Source organism: Phocoena phocoena, chromosome 2, assembly GCF_963924675.1.
Source record: "Phocoena phocoena chromosome 2, mPhoPho1.1, whole genome shotgun sequence".
Classification (NCBI taxonomy): Eukaryota; Metazoa; Chordata; class Mammalia; order Artiodactyla; family Phocoenidae; genus Phocoena; species Phocoena phocoena.
Window position 1 is genome coordinate 94,010,918 of NC_089220.1, and position 25,468 is coordinate 94,036,385.

General features: G+C 41.3%; 1 protein-coding gene across 1 annotated transcript in view; it reads left to right on the forward strand.

The window, feature by feature from the left end:
* Positions 1 to 8,052, forward strand: part of GLDN (gliomedin) — a 64,963-nt gene extending 56,911 nt beyond the window's left edge. Inside the window, exons 6-10 of the mRNA XM_065872583.1 lie at positions 420 to 548; positions 3,211 to 3,294; positions 3,392 to 3,517; positions 5,041 to 5,191; positions 7,575 to 8,052. Coding sequence (XP_065728655.1) covers positions 420 to 548; positions 3,211 to 3,294; positions 3,392 to 3,517; positions 5,041 to 5,191; positions 7,575 to 8,052 — 968 coding nt within the window. The remainder of the gene's footprint in view (positions 1 to 419; positions 549 to 3,210; positions 3,295 to 3,391; positions 3,518 to 5,040; positions 5,192 to 7,574) is intronic.
* The last annotated feature ends 17,416 nt before the right edge of the window (positions 8,053 to 25,468 follow it).

A 25,468-nucleotide genomic window follows, 5' to 3' on the forward strand; every position in this document is an offset into this window, starting at 1 on the left:
GGGTTGAGCTTTCCCAACATCAGCCAATGAAAACAGGATGAGCTTAGGAGCAAGACACCCCTAAGGGTGAGTCCCAGCTCTATTCCAGCTGTGACCTGGGGCAAAGCACTAAACTTCCCTGAGACTCGGGTCACTGAGGAACCGCTGATACTATCTCACAGAGTGGCTGAGGACGACAAAGGGGAGGAGATTTATAAAATTCCTAGCACAATTCCTGGCACATAGTTGGAACTCAGCACCTGCTATGGGTGCTCCCTCGACTCTGTGTGAACAAGTGCTGGAGGACATCTGTGTCTGGGAAGGGGGACTCAGCAAGCCTTCCTGGAGATGCTGGGTCCCCTTCTCCCTTGTTTGAAGCCCATCTCTGCCAATGGCTCTTTAATCAACCCCCATCCCTGCTTCTCTCTCTCTTTCTCCAGGTGCCAAAGGTGACCAAGGCCCACCCGGCCCACCTGGGCCCCCGGGCCCTCCGGGTCCCCCAGGGCCCCCCGGAAGCAGAAGATCCAAAGGCCCTCGTCAGCCAAACATGTTCAACGGCCAGTGCCCAGGTCACCCACCCCTGCCCCAGGGAACCACCTCTTCAGTTAATGATCCCAAAGTCTCAGGCTTCACCCAGGCTTTGTGACCAGATTTGTTCTAAACAGAGGGAAATTTTGCCCAAAGCGAGTGTCCCCACCTTGCAACATGTTCCTGGGAGGCCTGAGCAGTCTGCCTGGGGTGAGGACTGGTGGCAGGTTTAGAATTGGGCCTCCCACCCCCTGGCCTCATCCCTCCCCCTTCACTTATCACCAGACTCTTTGCTCCTCCCTGCCGGATCCACCATCCCTGGAGCATGAAGGGCTTGACTGATGCTGGGGAGATGGAGAGGATGGGGAGATTCAGATCGGCTAACTTCCCACAACACCCCAGTACTACCATCACCACCACTAATGTTGATGTTCCAGGCATAGGGCTAAGCGCTCAGTTCATTTAACTCTACAACAGTCCTATGATATAGGAGTCGTATTCTTACCAGTTTACAGATACAAAGCTGAAACCCCAGGGAACTACATAGCCTGTCCATGGTCACTCAGTTAGTAAGTGACAGAGCTAGGATTCAAACCCAGATGTGCCTGCTTGTAAAGCCCCTGCTTAGAGCATCTTCCTTTCAGAGACGGAATTCCACACTTTGAGAATAAGGCAGTCAAGGCCAAGGGACACCTGGTCTCTGGCAGGCCTGGACGGTTCGTTCTTTGGCCAGTTGTTACAGGGGTGGCCATGGGGTTGAAAGCTAAGGAGAAATCAAGGGCCCTATTAACAGGAAATCCTTCTAGGGTAGAGCTAGAACTTCTCCCCACAGTGGTGACCAGGGACTAATTCACCTAACTTAGGCCGTGAGAAAGCACAGCTTGATGCCTTGCTTCCTGGCAGAGAGGAGGGTCCTGGAGTTTCTTTGTCACTTGCTGTGGATTTCATTGCCACTTTCTTAAACAGTCTTTCATTCTATCTGGTGCACTGTTCTTTCTGGAAGACATTTGGGGAGCACACACAGTCAGAGTGGGTGAATCTGAGCTTTCAAAGATGCTACCACCCCCAGTAAATGGAGCCTAATTACATCCTGCCCAGCAGTTATCTGCCTGTTAAATCACCGCAGAGCTGCTTCCGCCCCGGGTCAGTGCCACCCCCTCCATTAGCATCACCCTTTGTTCAGCCTCCCTTGGACTGTGAGCTCAGTGGGAACCTTCCCCTGAGCGGAGGCGAGGTCTGACCTTGCTCTTTGGGAATTCTGATTAGCCAGAGGCTCTGTCAGCAGGCGAGAGGGGTGCTGGAGAGGTGCTCTCCTCCACCTCGCCTGTCCACCAAGAGGCTGGTCTGCAGGGGATGGGCTCCAGGGTTGTGAAAACTGCTTTAAAAGGCCATTATCTTCCACTCTTCCTCCTGGAAATGAGTCCTCCTTGCACCCAGCATCTGAACTTGACCCTCTCTCCTGCTCCAACTCCCTTGCTTTAACCCCCATCCCACTCCCACAGCCTTAGAAGCTGGTGGGCGCTACATGACTTAATGAGGGCCTTTTCTTCAGACTAAGAATGGGAGGGTCTCTCTGTCCCCCTCTTGTGCAAAGCCCAAGCCCCTAAGAGGAAACTCCAGACGAAACCCAGGACGGCAGCATTGCGTGGTGGTGAGGGGAGTCTAATAGATCCCGAGACTGCTCTCTTTGGGTGACAGAGAGTTTCAGAGAGACACAGGCTCATCCATCTAAAGGAGGATTAGAGACCACGGAGGGTCCTGCCTCCTTATTTTGCCGATAAAGAAACCTCTCTAGTTTATTCTGGGAGTTTCCCTAGTGACAGTTTCTGGGAGTTTCTATCAAGCAACCACAGGGTGATTGGAAATCCTCAGAATTTGTCTAGGGAAGTGGGCCTGGCCTTTCTCAGAAAGCCTGATTTGCCCCAACCTGCCCCCAGGTAGGGGGTCCTTACCCCCAGGCAGTCCACTCCCTCTCATCTTCACAATGACCATATTCCTCCCTGCCTCCTGTCCTGCTTCTGCCACCCCTAGCCACCTCTCCACCGAAGGTCTGAATTAAGCCCGTTTGCTAAGGGGAACAATGACAAGCCAAGGAGGATGAATTTGAGCTCAGTTGTAGCCTCAAACCAACTATGGATCAGGTGCCCCTCAAGGACCTGGGTCCTACAGGCCTTCAAGCAGGGAAGGGTCTCAAATCTCTCTGTGCTGGGCTGCCTCTAGGCTCCTTCTTCCTCTGTGATTCTACTCCCTGGCAGTTCAGGAAGACAGGGTAAAGTGGGTCATCCCATCATGAGACTGCTCCCTCATCCCCATCAGCTTCCCTGAAAGTGAAAATCCCTCCAGAAAAATGCAGACTGTGATAGATTCCCACTGGCCCAGAGAGACCAGGAACATGTCAGTAGGCCTGTCTTTCTCCCAGGTTGCTCAGGGCTTGGATGGCTGACTCAGGTGACATTTTCCTGATTGTAGTATCTTAGCAACTATTGTCATGGAACGCTTGTTGGAAACTCCCCAGGGAGGGGAAAAAATTTGGAAGTGTATGACTTGGGGCTTAAAAGCAAGCAAGCAGAAACCTCGGTGAGCCTATTGTAAAGGATGCTTATGGAACTAGAGTCTGGATTGAGGTTATGTAACCAGTTATAAAGCTATATATATCTCACTGTGCCAACTAGTTTGCTCTGATTATCGTTGTTGTTGTTTTAGGTGAGACGTGTGCTGTACCAAATGATGATACCTTGGTTGGAAAAGCTGATGAGAAAGTCAGTGAACACCATTCCCTGCAAGCAGGTACAGAAACAAAGCATCCTGTTTTAAAATTCAGAAATCAGATGGCTAAAAGTCATAATTGGTAGGTGGGTAACTTTCCTTTCTCTTCTTTTGGTAGAATCCATGATCACGTCCATTGGAAACCCAACACAAGTTTTGAAAGTTAAAGAGACGTTTGGGACTTGGATAAGAGAGTCTGCTAACAAGAGTGATGAACGGATCTGGGTTACTGAACATTTTTCAGGTGCTTTCACTTGGCGGATGATCCATATCTGTGTTGTAATTGCACCTTTCATCAGTTGCCCCCTTTCAGGCTTATCCTATTTCTGTGTCTGAAGTCCCTGCTAATTGGTGTAACAGACTTGCTCTTTATTTTAGAAAGCCCAAATGAGTAGGCAGAATACTTTTCTCAGTTGAGCACACTGGTGACAAGACTTGCAGTTCAGGTCACAGGGACATGACCAGGGCACCCTCAGTGTAGCTTATTCCAATTTTCAGCAAAGTGTCCAGAAGGAAACAAATAGCTTTATGACTTATGGGTTTATAAAGCCCAAAAACCGTAATGTGGAAGAAATGTCGGAGACAAATTCTTCCGCATGGTCTATCTTTCTTTAAGGAGAGTACTTTTGGCCACTTTTCTAAGATATCCGTGGGCAGAGAGCCCAGGGGAGAGGGTGAAGTGTCATCTTGCAGGTCTGCTGCATCTGAGCATGACCCTAGTCGCACTGCCCCAAAGGAATGTGGTCTGGAATTGCCAGTGGTAGTAGCAGTGGCCCCATGCCAGAAGAGGCCTGGCCATACCTACTAGTCAGAGCAATAGCTGAGATACGCTGCTTCATTTCATCAAGGCTTACACATCAGCTGGCAGTGACTGCCTGGATGACCAGCTGAGAAGGATTCTGTGGCTCAAAAGGAAAGAACAAGGTCATGAGTCAGCATGGCCACTGTGGAGTGCAAGAGGCAGAAGGTGACTGCACGGTGCTCTTCCCGATACAGGCCTATGTCCGCCTGATAGAAAATGTTATAAAATTGTAGGGGAGAGGGTGATGCCATTTTCCTGGGAGGATCAAAGCCAACTCTGTGGTTACTATGTTGAAAAGATGGTTCGGAAAAAGAAACAAAACTGAGTTATTTGTAGTGAGGTGGCAGGAGCTAGAGTCCGTCATACAGAGTGAAGTCAGAAAGAGAAAAACGAATACCATACGCTAACGCATATATATGGAATATAAAAAAAAAATGGTTCTGAAGAACCTAGGGGCAGGACAGGAATAAAGACGCAGACGTAGAGAATGAACTTGAGGACACGGAGAGGGGGAAGGATAAGCTGGGATGAAGTGAGAGTGGCATTGACATATATACAATACCAAATGTAAAATAGCTAGCTAGTGGGAAGCAGCCACATAGCACAGGGAGATCAGCTCGGTGCTTTGTGACCACCTAGAGGGGTGGGATAGGGAGGGTGGGAGGGAGGCTCAAGAGGAGGGGGATATGGGGATATACGTATGCATATAGCTGATTCACTTCGTTATACAGCAGAAACCAACACACCACTGTAAAGCAATTATACTCCAGTAAAGACGTTAAAAAAAAAAACGATGGTTTGGGAATCCATAGAAGAGCATTGGCCTTTGAGTTTGAGAGCCTGAGACTCTTGAAAGTGGACAAGGACCCTTACAAGACATCTCACTCTCACCTTCCATCCTTTTAACTTCCTCCCCCGACTCACTGCCAAGCTGTGATTGCCTTTCGCTGGCTTCCCTCCTGCAGGCCTCATGGTGAAGGAATTCGAGGACCAGCCCTCACTGCTGAACGGCAGTTACACGCTCATCCACCTCCCGCACTATTTCCATGGCTGTGGGCACACCGTTCACAACAACTGTCTCTACTACCACAAAGGAGGCTCCAACACCATAGTGAGGTGAGTCCCCTGGGGCCCCTGGCACCCTCCTCTCTGCCCCACAGCCCATCCTTCAACGACTTAGGGGAAGGGACTGTGGTTCCATCATCTTTATGTCCCCAGGGGTGACACACAGCCAGAGATCAGTGAGGGTTTGCTGACCAAATGAACCACAGGACACGATGAGTGAGCCCCATATCTGCATTTATTGCTGGTCTGGACACCAAGAGTAAGGTCAGGGCCAGAGAGAAGGAGGCCTGGAGTGATAACAGCAGGAACTTTCTCATCCTTTGGGAAAGGAAGCAGCGGAACCCAGAGCTCCCTCTAGCAGGAAGGTATCATACCCTGAAATCAGTTTTGCTCTGAAAAATGTTGGGTATGAAGAATTTCATGTCACGGCTGAGATCACCGAGGACTAGAGACGGCAAGGCAAAGTCAGGGTTCCCGCCTTCAGATCGCTCTGTCATCCTGACGGAGCCCTCGCCAGGCCACCTTCCCTGCTCCCTCCGCTTTCCCACGGGGAGGGGAGGTGGCCACACGGGTAGTTGGTGCCCAGGGCAGCAGCCCAAGATTCCTGGCTTCACACAAGAATTGCTGAAAGTTGTCTGCATGGCTCCGGAAGAAATTGAGTTCTGGGCTTTAGAGGCAGAAGTGGGTCATCTTGGGCAAATCAAGAGAGCAGTGAACTCAAGTTCCAACTCTCCTGCCTACTTACTTGTGGCCTCAGGGGAGGCTTCCGCCTCCTATGATCTCCATGTCCTCATTAAAAATGCAAAGGTGGACCAGAGCCTCTGCAGCCCTCCACTCCGAAATGACAATTCCAGTGTTACGAAAGCCATGGTCCTCGTCATTCCAAACAAGAGACAAGGATCTTGAGGGAGGACTGGGTCCCTTCTCTGTCTCCCTCTGTGAGATCCAGCTTCAGCAACCTTGTTGGAGCTGCAGAGCTAGGCTAGGATCGGGGCAGGTCTCCTAGTACATCGTGCAGTTAAACCAGCCACATTAGACACACGTGTCAGCCGTGGCTGCAAGCATCCCCTCCTGTGCCTCTTACCCCCCTCTACTGGGCTTCTGCACCACCTCGTCATCTGGACAGCATCTTGCGCTAACAGAACAAGATAACTGACCCTCCTCCCGTTGAGAGGCCCTCTCTCCCCAGACACACTCCTTTCTGTGACACTTGTTTTCATTCAATCCTGTGGCTCCTGGGGACCGCTGTCACATGGGGTGGTAGGAGGGGAGCTCTGGGGTAAATGAGCCCAAAGGAGGACTGGCCACCCTAAGAAAGAGTGTCTTCTAATGACACTAAGTTAGCGTGAGGCACTGGTTAGGAGACCTATGCTGGGGCCCTGCTCCAGTGCCAGGCCACAGACTGGGAGGAGAAGGAGAGGCAGACTGGAATTAGACGCTTTTTTTGCTGGGAGAGGCAAGCCTCATCAAGGAATGCAGTTGTAGGTGCCAGTACTAGTCAGGAACCCAATGGCAGTCCTGAATCCCGGGCATTCAGAGGAAGGAGAACCCCGAGAGCTGAGATGGGCAAGCAGGGCCTTCTCAAGCCCTCACTCTTGTTTCTTTTCAAGCTTACTTCAGGGTTTCTTGATTGGTTTCAAGGTCGCTATGTTCCAGTGCATACCCGCAGCTTCACACCCTTCACAGTTCTTCTGCTGCTCAATGGCGCCCTCTAGTGTTTTTCCTTTTCCTTTATAAAGCCTAAAGTTCCTGAATTTTCTTTCCTGCAGTTGAATCATAATCCACTTTTGATATGATCTAGATGTGGAGTCTGCCAAATCAGACGGTCTCTGGGAGCTGAGGGGCATGGGCTTTCATGCCGTCACTTCACTGATCCAGTCACTTACCAGACAAGAAAAATGACGTCACAGCCATGACTTTGCTGCTTTGCTTCTTTCTCAGTTGGTGACTTCCTTCGTTGAGCCTCCTGTGAAACTTTTGTCTTAAAACTCCAGCATGGAGTAGAGGAAGAACCCCCAAACTTGGAGTCAAAAGCCTGAGTTTAAACTCTGGCTCTGATACTTAACCTGTGTTCCTGGGCCAGTCACTTCTCCTTTTCTCATTAGTAAAATGAAACGACTGGACTAGATTATCTTTTAAGGCCCCTTGCAACTTTGAGAGGGCATTTCAGGAGGTCAGCAAACACATGAGGATTCAGGAGGTTAAGGAATTTTATCGGGGTCACATGGCTAGTAGGTGGACACTGAGATGTAGTCACCATCCTCTACATCCTTGCTGCTCACAGCACTGCAGATGGAACAGTAGAATGAGCACAACCTGGGAACTTACTAGAAATGCAGAATCTCAGGCCCCACCCCAGTTTAATGGAGGAGCCTAAAAAACCACGCTTGTCCACAAAAATGGTGGCTCATATCTACTTTTTTATACATTTCAGATTTGAATTTGGCAAAGAGACATCCCAAACTCTGAAGCTTGAAAATGCCTTGTATTTTGATCGAAAATACCTCTTTGCAAATTCCAAGACGTACTTCAATTTAGCTGTAGATGAAAAGGGCCTTTGGATTATCTATGCTTCCAGTGTGGATGGCTCGAGCATCCTTGTCGCACAGCTGGACGAGAGGACCTTCTCTGTGGTGCAGCACATCAACACCACGTACCCCAAATCCAAGGCTGGCAATGCCTTCATTGCCCGAGGGATCCTCTATGTCACGGACACCAAAGATATGAGGATAACATTTGCCTTTGATTTGTTGGGAGGGAAACAGATCAATGCAAACTTCGATTTAAGAACTTCCCCATCTGTTCTTGCCATGTTATCATACAATATGAGAGACCAGAATTTATACTCTTGGGAAGATGGCCATTTAATGCTTTATCCTGTACAGTTTTTGTCAGCTACATTAAACCAGTGATGGGATGCCTTCTATTCCCCTCAGTAAATTTCAGCTGTTCTCTGGTACCGTGCATATCCCAATAGAAAACTTGTCTTTAAGGGTGGTCAGGTACTTAGCTGTCATAATCACATGACATGGGTATTTATATGGTTGGTGACCCCCTTTTAATTCAGATTCTGTAGGAGAAAATAACAGATTGGAACTCAAAAATGGCTGATATTTGGTGATTCCTTTACAAACTAGCTGGGCAAGTTACCTCTCCCTCTTTAGGTTTTGTTTTCCCCCCTGGTCATTTGAAAGGGCTGGCTAAGATGATTGGTAAGATTTCCTCAAGTTGTAGGGAATTCTGTGATTCTTAGTTGTTGCTGCTCTCACAACTTTTACATATTTGGTTTTGTTTTTTTGGTTTTCAGCTACATGCTGAGCAATTTTACCTCTGAGGTGATCAGCCTGATTGCTTGAGCAACAAATTCCTTAGTGATGACTTGGTGCCTTGGAAGCTGCACTGACCCCTTAAGGCTGCTGAGGTACCTTATTACCCCTAATTTATTACCTTTCTCTGCATCTGCACCTGCCGCCAGAGCACCAGAGTGGCCATTATCCTCAGCTCCTGATTACCACTCCAAGATTAGCAAAAGCCAGGAACAGCTACCTGCTCGTGTTTCCTAATGAAACAGAAACAGGCCCTTCCAGGTTCCTATCAATTTTTGATCATGCTGATACGCAGGTTGGGTCATAAACATTGAATCCTCAGGTCTTGCAGGGTTCTTCTGCCACAGATATGGATCTGCTATCAGAGTAAATTCTGTGCTAGTGGGAATTACTCTGGCGAGAACCTTGGGAAGCACTTTGCAGTTTTCAGAAGAGAGGCACCATTCGTGGTTATTATCTAGAGGAGGGATGAGCAAACTATGACCCTCAGGCCAAAGCCAGCCCATCGTCTGTTTTTGTAAGCAAAGTTTTATTCCACACGGTCACAGGCATTTGGTTATGTATTATAGTATATGACTACTTTTCCTCTACACTGGCAGAGCTGAATCACTGCAAGAAAGTTGAGTAACAGCCCAAAAAACCTAAAACATTTACTCTCTGGCCCTTTACGGCAAAAGTTTGCCAACCCTGATCTAGAATATAAAGTGAGCCTGATTCTTGAAAGGGCTTATTCACCTGAGCCTGTTTGTTATATTTTGTTTTGTTCCAGATGAACAAGTGGTCATTTATATGGCTTGAGGTTTTGGTAAAGAAGAAGGGTGAGAAGAGCATAAAATTAAGTGGCCCTCCCAAAAAGTAGTTAATGAACTGTTCTTACCCTAATATAATTTTAAAGAACGTGATCTGGTTCCTTTGGATGCAAGGAGAAAATATAATTTAACCTGCTCCTAAATGCCCTTAGATACGCATATTTTCTGCCAATTCAGTTCTTCGAACATCCTTCAGCCCAGCACTTGAGGTCCAGGCAGCGCCACTGAGAGTCGAAAGGAATCTGGAAAGTTTCTGTGGTCCTGCAGCCAGGAAAGAGACCTAGGGAAATACTTATGTAAAGATTTTTCAGCAGCTTGCCCTCACTGAGTACATGAATGTGTTGGGGGGTGAGCTTCTGAAACTTTTTCACTGGAGCCAAATCGATTCTCAGTGGCCCTGAGTCCTGGTTTTATACCTTATTAATAGAAGCATTTTAAAACTTAGGGGATGTACAGATTTAAATATTTAAATCTCCCCACACCCTGCATAAACCTAGGCAGCTATTAGGGAATTTATTGTTGTTGTGTTCTCAAAATAATGGGTATTTGAAACTTTTTTCCCCACTTTTTAATTAGATGGTTGTGCCATGTCATCACAGCTTTTAAAAAATACTCTCTTCAGATTCATGTTTTATAACAAAGTAAAATAGAGTTTCATGTTCAAGATCAATGTGTTTAATATATACTAGTCTTCTTTTAAACTATTTAAAAATATGCATTGCTGTTTTGGAACATAGGGGACCTGAATATGTATATAATTTCATAGTGATAGTTGTAATAGTAATATATATAATACTAATTGTATATACAGTAGCAGCCAAGAGAGGTTACTTATTGAGTTAGCGCATATTTCTTTTAGAAAAAAAGTTTTAGAAACCCTACTCTTTATATTTGAGCTATCTTAGCACCCTTAATTTTTGGTAAGGAATCATATACTCACTCACTCACATATACTCACATATAGCGAAGTTTATACTGGGATTTCTCTCTCTCTCCCCACCCCCCACTCTCTCTCTCTTTTTTTGCTATGGCAGAGTAATATAAGGACAACTGAGTTTGACCAACAAACAAAAATGAGTAATTTCATAATAAGGGTGACAAGTTTGTCTTTACAGAGTGAAAAGAATTCAGATTTTACTAATTCTTTCCTGCAAACAGTGTTTGATTTAAAAAAAAATAAAGGAGAGAAAGGTTTGAGCTCACTGCTAAAATAGAATGTACCACCTAATGTTTTTAAGTCAAGATATCATTTTAGCAGTTTACATTGTCACTTATAACCAAAGTTACTTTTAAAGCACTTTCCAAATGTTTGCACTTCTGATGTCAGAATCAAACCAGATAATTCTCTAATTCTTCTTTAATCTAAAGCAGATAGCTTCCCACCAGGAAGTAAATAAAACCACCCCTCCCAACCTCAAATGTGGGTGAATGCTATTTCAAAGCATTTTCTTGCAAACTGATAATGTGTCCTATTGAAGCCACGTGGTGGTTATGGTCTCAGCGTATCACTAAGCACAGGTGTTACGAAAAAGAAAGAGTCCTGGGGGAAAAGTTTTAAAATGAGGAATTCTGATCTTAGGTACCTTCACAGTCTCTTACCTTCCAAGTTAGCAAGATAAAAAAGTCAAACGAGACACCAAAATGCTTGAAGAACCAGGTGTCATTTTATAGCTGCGCAGACTACAATTTGGCTGTGACTGGCTGATCACAAACCAGATGAAGGAGAAGTTCGTGATCAGGCTTTTCAGTCTTCATGAAGCTGCTGTGACCTGGTGTACCACACTGCATTCAAAGCCATAATATCCAGTCAGTAACCACAGATACTGAACTATTCTGAACAACAAATGAATCACAGTGAATGTCTCTTTTTTGGTTGGAATTTATTTAACTTTAATCTAATTAGTCAATAAAAATAATCATTGCTGAACACAATCACATGTTGAAACAAGTGTAGTGTTATCTTTACCTCTTATTAATTTACATGTAACATTTAAAAGAAAAAATAACAACCAAAAACCAATATTGTGGTAGAGTTATATTTGTTGCTCCTCTGTTCAAACTCTCACAGTTTGCTAGCTCTTTTGAATACTGAAAAAAATCATTGATATGGACTATGTTTTCTCTATAGGAAAACATGAAAAAGGTACAACTAGTTACTAAAACTAGATACTTACAGACATAAATGCAATGAATATTTGGTAATTTATTGGCTTAGGTGAGGCTACTACAAAGGACATGACTTTTCAGGCTAAAAATAAAAAAGAAGAAAATTTTTAAATTGGATTTGTGTGAATTTGGGCAAGTCTCTCAATCCCTCAGAGCCTCTGTTTCATATGTAAAATGTGGATAATAGTACTATGTACCTCCTTTGATTTTTCTATGTGAAATGAGAAACGCTCTAAAAATTATATGATTCTTAATAAATTATAAATGCAACTTTTATAGTTCATCCCTACAGGGAACCAGAGTGACCCTGTTATTCTTACAGCCTTATTCAAGGGCTGCAGAGATGAGTGAGGGGCACAGCATCAACAGTTTCTATCTATTGGTCTGTTTGATGAGGTAGTTAACACTTCATGTCACCAAAAAATGGTCCCTTAGTCACACAACAAATTTACAGTAAAACTGCCCTCAAATAATGAAAAAACAATTCAAGGACCTGCTGCCTTGATCTACAGAGCTTCTTTATAACCCTCCCTAGAAGTGTCTCTGTTACTGGGAGGCCCAGGCATGTGCTACTGATGACTTTTGTCTTTAAAATAATACAAAGCAAAAAAGGAATAAAAGTCCATGAAGAACATAGCCTTGCCCCTTTAATTGAACCATTCAGACCTTGCATGGGATGTTAACATATCCAATCTTATAGCTGTTCACTCTGAGATTTAAAATAAGAAAGAAATTAACTTGTCTTCCTACCTTTCCCTCCAAGCAATTTGCCATCATCAGTCTCAAAAACTGAGCTACTTGAAAAGTGGTGGTTAAACTACTTTCTAAAATCTAAAAAATTAATTTTAAAATTGCTGAAGTCTCATGTCTAGCAATCTGGCATGGTCAGTGTCCCAAACTCATTTGCCAAGAGGCCACATACACAATCACAGGATTACAAATGGTCAACACTAGATAGAACCTTCACAGAATACCCACTGCAACCCTCTCATTTAAAAGCCTAGAAAAGTGAGGCCAGAGAAGATTCACCCAACATCACAGCTTAAGTGCCAAGGTAAACATGAGACACTGTTTCCTGACTTTATGATCATGTTTTCCACCTCACTCTGCCACTTTCAAAGGAAAGATCTGGTCTCTGTAACAGGAAAGAGAAAATAATTAACTTTGAAGATTGTTTCAAAAGGCATTCCTTTTTGAAAAGCTCTATCTAGAGGAAAATGCCAAATCAAGCCTAGTCAGGCAGAGAACACTCCCCACCAAAGAATTTCTCAACAGTCATCACCTTCTGACTGTTGGTAGATAAGCATGCTGAAGCAGCGCCACCTGTTGCTCTAAAAACTGCCCCACCACTGGACAATCCTTCCCGCCCAAAGTTTTAGAGACATCAACACAACTACTGCCTGGTGTTTACCAGCTATGGGCCATGGTCTCTTCTAGGCAATCTGAACACATTATTTCACTTAATCATAGATGCTCAAGTGGAAGAGTCCTTAAATATCATTTGCTTTCTCTGCTCAATGTTTTAATCCTCTCTCCAAGCGTAGTAGACACTGTGATGCACTCACCACATGGATTCCACTTCAGGAAAGACTTTCTGCCCCTGGTGCTGGGAGTGCTGTTGGCATTATAGCCTTCAGCCGTCAGTCCCTTCAGGAATTGCCTCGTCTGCAGAGATCCCCTCCATCCAGAAAGCACTCCCTCATCCAATGACGGATCAGTGTGAGTATAAGGGCCTGGACAGCTCAGCCCAACTTGGAACTACTCTAAAGGGCCATTCTAGTGCCAGAGATCCCCAGGGCTCAGCCAAATCTGTCACTGGGCCTGCATCACAGACTGACATTTCCTTCTGCCCTCTTGCTTCCTTCTCCTCCAATCCTTCCAAAGGTATTGATAACAAGGGCACTTTTTAATGACATCCTACTAGCTAAACTCCATCTCAGAGTTTGCTTCCTGAGGAACCCAACCTGTTGTAGAGTTACCAGGTGAAATACAGGATGCCCAGCTAAATTTTAATTTCAGGTAAAGAACAACAATTTTTTTAGTATATAAATATGTCCCGGATAAGGCATGGGATATACTTACACTAAAAAATGTTGTTTTTCCGAAATTCTTACTTAACTGAGAGTCCTGTATTTATATTTACCAAGTCTGGGAACCCTAACCATATGTGGTCCCAGAATGAAGCCACTGAGGGGGCTTTGGGGCTGAGTGCTTCACCACCCTGTTTGCAATAAGGCTGAGAGTAGATTGAGCACAGATAGCCACTGGAACAGTGTGGTGGTCCAGTCGTTAGAACTTTCATTGGTGGGAAGCTGGACTGGTATAGCAGTGGAAAGAAATACATCAGCTAATGTTTTATATAAGGTGTTTGAGATCATGGAGAAATAGGGACTAAAAGGATAATGAAATCAGGTGGCTATTGCTAAGCTTGATTGACCCTCTAAAAGGAAAAAGATAATAAAAAGCTGAGAGCAATTAACTGCCAACTGAAAGCTATGTGGGAAAGCTCAGGGCCTCCCTAGCAGCACACAAAAGGGCTCTCGTCTCCTGAAGTAGAAGGGCAGAAAAAGCTGAGGACCGGACCCCGGACTTGAAGATCAGCTCCAAAGAAGCTTTTTGCCAAGCTCCAAAGAAGATTAAACTCCCAACAGAAGAAAGTCGCTATACCCAGGTGAGGACCTGGCCAGAGAAAGAGTGGGACTCTGCCATTTGGGATGGAGATAATCTGGGTCGGCAGTTTCCAAGTTGCAGTTTGTGTAGTGTTTGTGGTCATTTAGAAACAAGGGGGAAGTTCAAGGATGCATTAAATCAAGCTTGTTGGCAATTGTTTTTCTGTGAAAGGTCTGATAATAAATATATTAGGCTTTGTGGGGCACGCGGTCTCTGAACTGTTGCAACTCCTGAACTCTGCTGTTGTGGCTGAAAACAGACAGTACGCCAATGAGTGAGCATGGCTGATTCCAATACAACTTATGGACACTGAAATTTGAATGTTATCATTTTCATGTGTCACAAAATGGTTTTAACTATTTAAAAACATAAAAAGCATTCTTAGCTTGCAGACTGCACGAAAAAGGTGTGGGCCGGATTTCACCTACACCTGGTTTCAAGTTGCTGAAACCTGGTGTGATCTTGTGATTTATAATAAGAAATACATATTGGTCTTTGTCTCCTTTCCGGCACGGAGCTCCTAGACCTCAGAATTTCTTATGATGAGAGCCATAAAGGTGTCTTTTGTTGTTAATGAAGTGACTTTTGGAAAGCCCCTAGGTAACATAGCATAGGGGCAGGTTGCCATTATCGCCAACCATGATTAGAGGGTTGGAACTTTCAGTCCCACACCAACCCCTGGGGAGGGGAGAGGGGCTGGAGGTTGAATCAATCACCAATGATTTAATTATGTAGGCATAATTTAATCAATCATGCCTGTATAATGAAGTCTCCATAAGAAAACCAAAAAGACAAGGTATGGAGAACTTCTGGGTTGGTGAACATGTGGAGATTTGGGGAGAGTGGTGCCCTCAGGGCATGAAAGCTCCAAGTCCTTTTTCCATACCTTGCCCTATGCTTCTCCTCCAACTGGCTATTCCTGAGTTTTATCATTTTATAATAAACTGGTGATCTAGTAAGGAAAATGTTTCTCTGAATTCTGTGAGATGCTGTAGCAAATTAATCAAAACCAAAGAGGAAGTCATTGGAACTTCTGATCTATAGCCGGTTAGTCAGAAGCACAGGTAACAACGTGGACTTGCAATTGGCATCTGAAGCAGGGGCAACCTTGTAGGACTGAGCCTTTATCCTGTGGGCTCTCATGCTATCTCCAGGTAGATAATGTCAGAATTGACTTGAATTTTAAGACACCAACCAGTATCCAAGAATTTCATAGTGGGAGAAAACTCCCACACATCTGGTGTCAGAAGTATTGTGTGTTGTAGGAGTGTGAGAGTAAATGGGAAATGTGGAAAACTGAGTTTTTCCTTATTCACCTGGGTTAAGTCATGCCACCCCAAATGGTACTTTTTTTTACATATACATATATCCACTCTTTTTTAGGTTCTTTTCCCATACAGTTCATTCCAGAGTATTGAGTAGAGTTCTCTGTGCTATATAGTAGGTCCTTATTAGTTATCTATTTTCCAAATGGTACTTACATTTAAGAACATTTTACTCCTAGAGGATGGGGGTCATTGTGTCAACTTAAAGATTGTTGCACAAACAGGATACAATGCTTCATTTTCTCCAAAGGAATACCACAGTGGTTGGCAACATCAGTGTCATCATCATAGTTCACATTTATTAAGTACTGACTATGTGCCAGGTGCTGTACTAAATAAATGCTTCACATGTATTAACTCATGTAATTCTCATGGGAAGCCCATAAGGTACAAATCTTATCCCCATTTTCCAGATTAAAAGGGATAAAGAAACTCACTCACTCTCACTCGGTTTGTAAATGGTAAAATTAAGATTCAAATTCAGGCAGTCTGACACAAGAGCCCACACTGTTAGTAACTATTCTTTACTGCCTCTCAGAAAGAAGCTTAGTATTCCTCCATTCTTTCCAGCTCCTTTGACCCTTCTAGTACAGTAGCAAGGGCTAAAGGCACACCCACATGAAGGAGGTTCGACGAGTCCTTTTCTGTCTTACTTGGTTGGCCTCATTCCTAGGAGTCTGGCATTGAAATACGTATTGGCAACCTGATCCATTGGGCAGAAGATGTAGCCATCTTTCTGCTTGCTAACTCTCTTTGCACCGTATCCCTCCTTTTGCTCTCCAGGTATACTCTGGCTAACATTAACATAGGCCCTTCAGCTTTCTTTTGATTCATATTAGCATGGTATATCTTTTTCCATCCTTTTACTTTTAATCGGTAGGTATCATATTAAAATATTTTTTTGTAGGCAGCATATATTTAGGTCTTGCTTTTTTCCCCAATCTATTTCTGTCTTTGAATTGAGGTAAACAAGGGACTAGTAAACTATGGCCTGCTATGCTGCCTGTTTTTGTAAATGTTTTATTGGAACACAGCCACATCCATTTCTCTATGTATTGACTGTGGCTGCTTTTGTGCTACAACGGCAGAGTTAGGTAGTGACAACAGAGACTTTATAACTTGCAAAGGTAAAATATGTACTATATGGCCTTTAAGAAAATGTTTGCTGATCTGTGGTTTACAACATTTACGTATGATGTAATTGTCGATATGGTTGGTTTAAATCTACCATCTCGCTATGGTCTCTTCTGTCCTTTGTTCCTTTTTTTCTCTCCTTCTGCTACCTTGTGGACTAATGAAAACTTTTTTATAATTTCACTTTACTTCCTTTCTTCGCTTATTAGTTACATTATTTTGTGTTATTTTACTTTAGTTTATACTGTTTATCACAGTCTATCTTCAAGCAATACAGCATTTTACACATAGTGTAAGAACTTTTTGACAATATACTTTCATTCTTCTCTCCTAGTCTTTGTGATATTTTTGTCATGTATTTCACCAGTACATAGGTTATAAAACCAGAAGTATATTTTTATTATTTTTGCTTCAAGCAATCAATTGTCTTTTTTTATTGGAGTATAGCTGTTTTACAATGTGTTAGTTTCTGCTGTACAGCAGTGAATCAGCCACACGTATATGTATATCCCCTCTTCCTTGGATTTCCTTCCCATTTAGGTCACTACATAGCATTGAGCAGAGTTCCCTGTGCTATATAGTTGGTTTTCATTTGTTATCTATTTTATACATAGTAGTGTATATATTCAGTTGTCTTTTAAAGAGATATAAATAGCGAGGTAAAAGTCTTTATATAATTTATCTATATAGTTACCGCTACTGGTGCTCTTCACTCTTTTGTGTAGATCCAAACATCCATCTGGTATTTTCTTTTGACTTCAAAGACTGACTGCCTTTACATTCCTTTTACATTTCTTATTGTACAGATCTGCTGGTGACATTGACCTTTAGCACATTTAAGTCTTTATTTCACATTTGGGGGGAACAGGCAATCAGTTGTTTGGTTGGTTTTTTTCCCTCCAGTTTTATTGAGATATAATTGACATATAGCATTAGTTTTAGGTGTACAACATAATGATCTGATAAATGTATGTATATGTATACATAATGCAAAATGATTATCACAGTAAGTTTAGTTAACATCCATCACCTCACATAGTTAAAACTTTTTTTTCCTTGTGAGAAGTTTTAAGATCTACTCTCTTAGCAGCTTAAAAATATGTAATACAGTATTATTAACTATACTCACATGTTGTACATTACATCCTCAGGACTTATTATATAAATGGAAGTTTGTATCTTTTCAACACCTTCTTCTATTCCCCCACCACCACAAGACCCTCCTCTGGCAACCACCAGTCAGTTCTCTGTATCTATTAGTTTGGGATTTATATTTTCCGCTTTTAAGAAATCATATGGTGCTTGTATTTCTGTCTGACTTATTTCACTTAGCATAATGCCGGTGAGGTCCATCCATGTTGTCAAAATTGGCAAGATTTCATTCTTTTTATGGCTAAATAATATTCCATTGTATGTATATCACATTTTCCTTATCCATTCGTCTAACAGTAGACACTTAGGTGGCTTCCATATCTTGGCTGTTGTAAATAAGGCTGTAATGAATATAGGGGTGTATATATCTTTTTGAGTTAGTGTTTTCATTTTCTCAGCTAAATACCCAGAAGTAGAATTGCTGGATCATATGGTAGTTCTATTTTTAATTTTTTGAGGAACCCTCATACTGTTTTCCATAGTGGCTGCACAAATTTACATTCCCACCAACAGTGCAAGAGGGTTCCTGCTCCACATCCTCACTAACACTTGTTACCGCTTGTCTTTTTGATAATAGCCATTCTGAGAAGTGTGAGGTGATATCTCATCATGGTTTTAATTTGCATTTACCTGATGATTAGTGATGTTCAACATATTTTCCTGTACCTATTGGCCATCTGTATATCTTCTTTGAAAAAATATCTACTCAGATCTTCTGCCAATTTTTAATCAGTTTTGTGTTTATTTGCTATTGAGTTTGTTCTTTATTTATTTTGGATATTAATCCCTTATCAGATGTATGATTTGAAATATTTTCTCCCATTCAGTAGGTTGCCTTTTCATTTTGTTAATGGTTTCTTTTGCTGTATAGAAGTTTTTCAGTTTGATGTAGTCTCACTTGTTTGTTTTTGCTTTTGTTGCCTTTGCTTTTAGTGTCAAATCCAAGAAAATCATTGCCAAGGCCTATATCAAGGAACTTACCACCTATGTTTTCTTCTAGGAGTTTTATGATTTCAGGTCTTATATTCAAGTCTTTAATCCATTTTGAGTTGATTTTTGTGTATAGTACAAGATAGTAGTCTAGTTTCATTCTTTTGCGTGTTGCTGTCCAGTTTTTCCAAAACCATTTATTGCAGAGACTGCATTTTTTCCACTGCCTATTCTTGGCTCCTCTGTCATAAATTAGTTAACCATATGTGGTTGGGTTTATTTCTGGGCTCTCCATTCTGTTAACCTATTAACTTATCTCTCCAGTAACCTATGTGTCCGTTTTTATGCCAATACCATACTGTTTTTATTACTATAGCTCTGTAATATAGTTTGACATCAGTAAGTGTGATGCCTCCAGTGTTGTTCCTCTTTCTCAGGATTGCTTTGACTATTAGGGGTCTTCAGTGGTTCCATATAAATTTTAGGATTATTTGTTCTATTTCTGTGAAAAGATGTCCTTGGAATTTTTATAGGAATTTCAATGAATCAGTAGGTTGCTTTGTGTAGAGCAGACATTTTAACAATATTGATTCTTCTAATCCATGAGCACAGAATTTATTTGTACCTTCAATTTCTTTTTTTTAATTTTTATTTTATATTGGAGCACAGTTGATTAACAGTGTTGTTAAACTAACAGTGTTAGTTTCAGGTGTACAGCAAAGTGATTCAGTTATACATATACATGTATCTATTCTTTTTCAAATTATTTTCCCATTTAGGTTATAACAGGATACTGAACAGAGTTCCCTGTGCTATACAGTAGGTCCTTGTTGGTTTTCTATTTTAAATATAGTAGTGTGTGTGCATGTCAATCCCAAACTCCCAATCTATCCCTCCCCCCAACAATTGCCCCCGATAAGCATAAGTTCATTCTCTATGTCTTTGAGTCTGTTTCTGTTTTGTAAATAGGTTCATTTGTATCATTTTTTAAATTACACATATAAACGATATCATATGATATTTGTTTTTCTCTGACTTACTTAACTTAGTGTGATAATCTCTAGCTCCATCCATGTTACTGTAAATAGCATTATTTCATTTTTTATGCCTGAGTAATATTCCATTGTATATATGTACCACACTTTTATACATATATCTGTTGACGGACATTTAGGTTGCTTCTGTGTCTTGGCTATTGTAAACAGCGCTGCAATGAATATTGGAGTGGATGTATCCTTTCGAACCATGTTTTTCTCCAGATATATGCCCAGGAGTGGGATTGCTGGATCATAGAGTAGCTCTATTTTTAGTTTCTTAAGGAACATCCATACTGTTATTCATAGTGGCTATACCAGTTTACATTCCCACCAACAGTATAAGAGGGTTCCCTTTTCTCCACACCCTCTCCAGCATTTATTGTGTGTAGACCTTTTGATGATGGCCATTCTGACCAGTGAGAGGTTGAATCTCATTGTAGTTTTGATCTGCATTTCTCTAATAATTAGCAATGTTGAGCATTTTACATGTACCTCTTGGTCATCTGTATGTCTTTGGAGAAATATTTATTTAGGTCTTCTGCCCATTTTTCAATTGGTTGTTTTTTTGATATTGAGCTGCATGAGCTGTGTGGAAATTTTGGAAATTAATCTAGGTCTCATTGTTTGCAAATATTTTCTTTCATTCTGTGGGTTGTCTTTTCATTTTGTGTATGGTTTCTTTTCCTCTGCAAAAGCTTTTGAGTTTAATTAGGTCCCTTTTGTTTATTTTTGTTTTTATTTCCACTACTCTAGAAGACAGATCAAAAAAGATATTGCTGAGATTTACGTCGAAGTGTGTTCAGCCTATAATGCTCTAAGAGTTTTACAATATCCGGTCTTACATTTAGGTCTTTAATCCACTTTGAGTTTATTCTTGTGTATGGTGTTATGGAGTGTTCTAATTTCATTCTTTTACATGTAGCTGTCCAGTTTTCCCAGCACCACTTATTGAAGAGGCTGTCTTTTCTCCATTTTATATTCTTGCCTCCTTTATCAAAAATAAGGTAACCATATGTGCGTGGGTTTATCTCTGGGCTTTCTATCCTGTTCCATTGATCTACATTTCTGTTTTTGTGCCAGTACCATACTGTCTTGATTACTGTAACTTTGTAGTATAGTTGGAAGTCGGGGAGGCTGATTCGTCTAGCTCTGTTTTTCTTTCTCAAGATTGCTTTGGCTATTCGGGGTCTTTTGTGTTTCCATACAAATTTAAAAAAATTTTGTTCTAGTTCTGTGAACAATGTCATTGGTAATTTGATAGGGATTGCATTGAATCTGTACATTGCCTTGGGTGATGTAGTCATTTTGACAATATTGATTCTTCCAGTCCAAGAACATAGTATATCTTTCCATCTGTTTGTGTCATCTTTGATTTCTTTCATCAGTGTCTTATAGTTTTTGGAGTACAGGTTTTTGCCTCCTCGGGTAGGTTTATTCCTAGGTATTTTATTATTTTTGATGCAATGGTAAATGGCATTGTTTCTTTAATTTCTCTTTCTGATCTTTCATTGTTAGTGTATAGAAATGCAACAGATCTCTGTATTTATTTTGTATCCTGCAACTTTGCCAAATGCATTGATGAGCTCTAGCAGTTTTCTGGTAGCATCTTTAGGATTTTCTCTGTATAGTATCATGTCATCTGCAAACAGTGACAGTTTTCCTTCTTCTTTTCCAATTTGGATTCCTTTTATTTCTATTTCTTATCTGATTGCTGAGGATACAATTTCCAAAAATATGTTGCATAACAGTGGAAAGAGTGCACATCTATGTCTTGTTCCTGATCTTAGAGGAAATGCTTTCAGTTTTTGAGAATGATGTGAGCTGTGGGTTTGTCATACATGACCTTTATTATGCTGAGGTAGGTTCCTTCTATGCCTACTTTCAGGAGAGTTTTTATCATAAATCAGTGTTGAATTTTGTCAAAAGCTTTTTCTGCATCTATTGAGATGATCACATGGTTTTTATTCCTCAAGTTGTTGATGTGGTGAATCATGCTGAATGATTTGCAGATATTGAAAAATATTTGCATCCCTGGGATAAATCTCCACTTAAATCATACACCACTTGATCATGGTGTATGATCCTTTAAATGTATTACTGGATTCAGTTTCCTACTGTTTTGTTGTGGATTTTTGTATCTATGTTCATCAGTGATATTGGCTGGTAATTTTCTTTTTTTTGAGGAATCTTTGTCTGGTTTTGGTATCAGGGTGTTGGTGGCCTCATAGAATGAGTTTGGGAGTGTTCCTTCCTCTGCAATTTTTGAAATAGTTTCAGACGGACAGGTGTTAGCTCTTCTCTAAATGTTTTTTTTTTTAATTTGTAAATTTTATTTATTTTTTATACAGCAGTTCCTTATTAGTCATCAGTTTTATACACATCAGTGTATACATGTCAATCCCAATTGCCCAATTCATCCCACCCCCACACCGCTTTCCTCCCTTGGTGTCCATACGTTTGTTCCCTACATCTGTGTCTCAATTTCTGCCCTGCAAACGAGTTCATCTGTACCATTTTTCTAGGTTCCACATATATGCATTAATATACGATATTTGTTTTTCTATTTCTGACTTACTTCACTCTGTATGACACTCTCTAGATCCATCCATGTCTCTACAAATGACCCAATTTCGTTCCTTTTTATGGCTGAGTAATATTCCATTGTATATATGTACCACATCTTCTTTATCCCTTCATCTGCCAACGGGCGTTTAGGTTGCTTCCGTGACCTGGCTGTTGTAAATAGTGCTGCAATGAACATTGGGGTGCATGTGTCTTTTTGAATTATGGTTTTCTCTGGATATATGCCCAGTAGTGGGATTGCTGGATCATATGGTTATTCAATTTTTCGTTTTTTAAGGAACCTCCGTACTGTTATCCATAGTGGCTGTATCAATTTACATTCCCACCAACTCCCTTTTCTCCACACTCTCTCCAGCATTTGTCATTTATACATTTTCTGATGATGCCCATTCTAACTGGTGTGATTTGCATTTCTCTAATAATTAGTGATGTTGAGCAGCTTTTCATGTGCTTCTTGGCCATCTGTATGTCTCCTTTGGAGAAATGTCTAGTTAGGTCTTCTGCCCTTTTTTGGATTGGGTGGTTTGTTTTTCTAATATTGAGCTGCATGAGCTGTTTATATATTTTGGAGATTAATCCTTTGTCCGTTGATTCGTTTGCAAATATTTTCTCCCATTCTGAGGGTTGTCTTTTCGTCTTGTTTATGGTTTCCTTTGCTGGACAAAAGCTTTGAAATTTCATTAGGTCCCATTTGTTTATTTTTGTTTTTATTTCCATTACTCTAGGAGGTGGATCAAAAAAGATCTAGCTGTGATTTATGTCAAAGAGTGTTCTTCCTATGTTTTCCTCTAAGAGTTTTATAGTGTCCGGTCTTACATTTAGGTCTCGAATCCATTTTGAGTTTATTTTTGTGTATGGTGTTAGGGAGTATTCTAATTTCATTCTTTTACATGTAGCTGTCCAGTTTTCCCAGCACCACTTATTGAAGAGACTGTCTTTTCTCCATTGTATATCCTCGCCTCCTTTGTCATAGATTAGTTGACCATAGGTGCATGGGTTTATCTCTGGGCTTTCTATCTTGTTCCATTGATCTATGTTTCTGTTTTTGTGCCAGTACCTTATTGTCCTGATTACTGTAGTTTTGTAGTATAGTCTGAAGTCAGGGAGCCTGATTCCTCCAGCTCTGTTTCTTTCCCTCAAGACTGCTTTGGCTATTCGGGGTCTTTTGTGTCTTCATACAAATTTTAAGATTTTTTATTCTAGTTCCATAAAAAATGCCATTAGTAATTTCATAGGGATTGCATTGAATAGATTGCTTTGGGTAGTATAGTCATTTTCACAATATTGATTCTTCCAATCCAAGAACACGGTATATCTCTCCATCTGTTGGTATCATCTTTAACTTCTTTCATCAGTGTCTTAGTTTTCTGCATACAGGTCTTTTGTCTCCCTCCGTAGGTTTATTCCTAAGTATTTTACTCTTTTTGTTGCAGTGGTAAATGGGAGTGTTTCCTTAATTTCTCTTTCAGATTTTTCATCATTAGTGTATAGGAATGCAAGAGATTGATGTGCATTAATTTTCTGTCCTGCAACTTTACCAAGTTCATTGATTAGCTATCGTAGTTTTCTGGTGGCATCTTTAGGATTCTCTACGTAGACTATCATGTCATCTGCAAACAGTGACAGTTTTACTTCTAGTTTGTATTCCTTTTATTTCTTTTTCTTCTCTGATTGCCATGGCTAGGACTTCCAAAACTATGTTGAATAATAGTGGTGAGAGTGGACATCCTTGTCTTGTTCCTGATCTGAGAGGAAATGCTTTCAGTTTTTCAACATTGAGAATGATGTTTGCTGTGGGTTTGTCATATGTGGCCTTTATTACATTGAGGTAGGTGCCCTCTATGCCCACTTTCTGGAGAGTTTTTATCATAAATGGTGTTGAATTTTATCCAAAACTTTTTCTGCATCTATTGAGATGATCATATGGTTTTTATTCTTCAGTTTGTCAATATGGTTTATCACATTGATTGATTTACGTATATTGAAGAATCCTTGCATCCGTGGCATAAATCCCACTTGATCATGGTGCATGATCCTTTTAATGTGTTGTTGGATTCTGTTTGCTAGTATTTTGTTGAGGATTTTTGAATCTATATTTGTCAGTAATATTGGTCTGTAATTTTCTTTTTTTGTACCATCTTTGTCTGGTTTTGGTATCAGGGTGATGGTGGCCTTATAGAATGAGTTTGGGAGTGTTCCTTCCTGTGCAGTTTTTTGGAAGAGTTTGAGAAGGATGGGTGTTAGCTCTTCTCTAAATGTTTGGTAGAATTCACCTGTGAAGGCATCTGGTCCTGGACTTTTTTTGTTGGAAGATTTTTAATCACAGTTTCAATTTCATTACTTGTGATTGGTCTGTTCGTATTTTCTATTTCTTCCTGGTTCAGTTTTGGAAGGTTATACCTTTCTAAGAATTTGTCCATTTCTTCTAGGTTGTCCATTTTATTGGCATAGAGTTGCTTGTAGTAGTCTCTTAGGATGCTTTGTATTTCTGTGGTGTCTGTGGTAATTTCTCCTTTTTCATTTCTAATTTTATTGATTTGAGTCCCCTCCCTCTTTTTCTTGATGAGTCTGGCTAATGGTTTATCAATTTTGTTTATCTTCTCAAAGAACCAGCTTTTAGTTTTATTGATCCTTGCTATTGTTTCCTTTGTTTCTATTTCATTTATTTCTGCTCTGATCTGTATGACTTCTTTCCTTCTGCTAACTTTGGGTTTTGTTTGTTCTTCTTTCTCTAGTTCCTTTAGGTGTAAGGTTAGATATTTTACTTGAGATGTTTCTTGTTTCTTGACATAGGCTTGTATAGCTATAAATTTCCCTCTTAGAACTGCTTTTGCTGCATGCCATAGGTTTTGGATCATCCTGTCTTCATTGTCATTTTTCTCTAGGTATTTTTTGATTTCCTCTTTGATTTCTTCAGTGATCTCTTGGTTATTTAGTAACTTATTGTTTAGCCTACATTTTTTGTGTTTTTTTTTTTTTTTTTTTTTTTGTGGTACACGGGCCTCTCACCGTTGTGGCCTCTCCCGTTGTGGAGCACAGGCTCCGGACGTGCAGGCCCAGCAGCCGTGGCTCACGGGCCTACCCGCTCCACGGCATGTGGGATCTTCCTGAACCGGGGCACGAACCCGTGTCCCCTGCATCAGCAGGCGGACTCTCAACCACTGCGCCACCAGGGAAGCCCTTTTTTGTGTTTTTT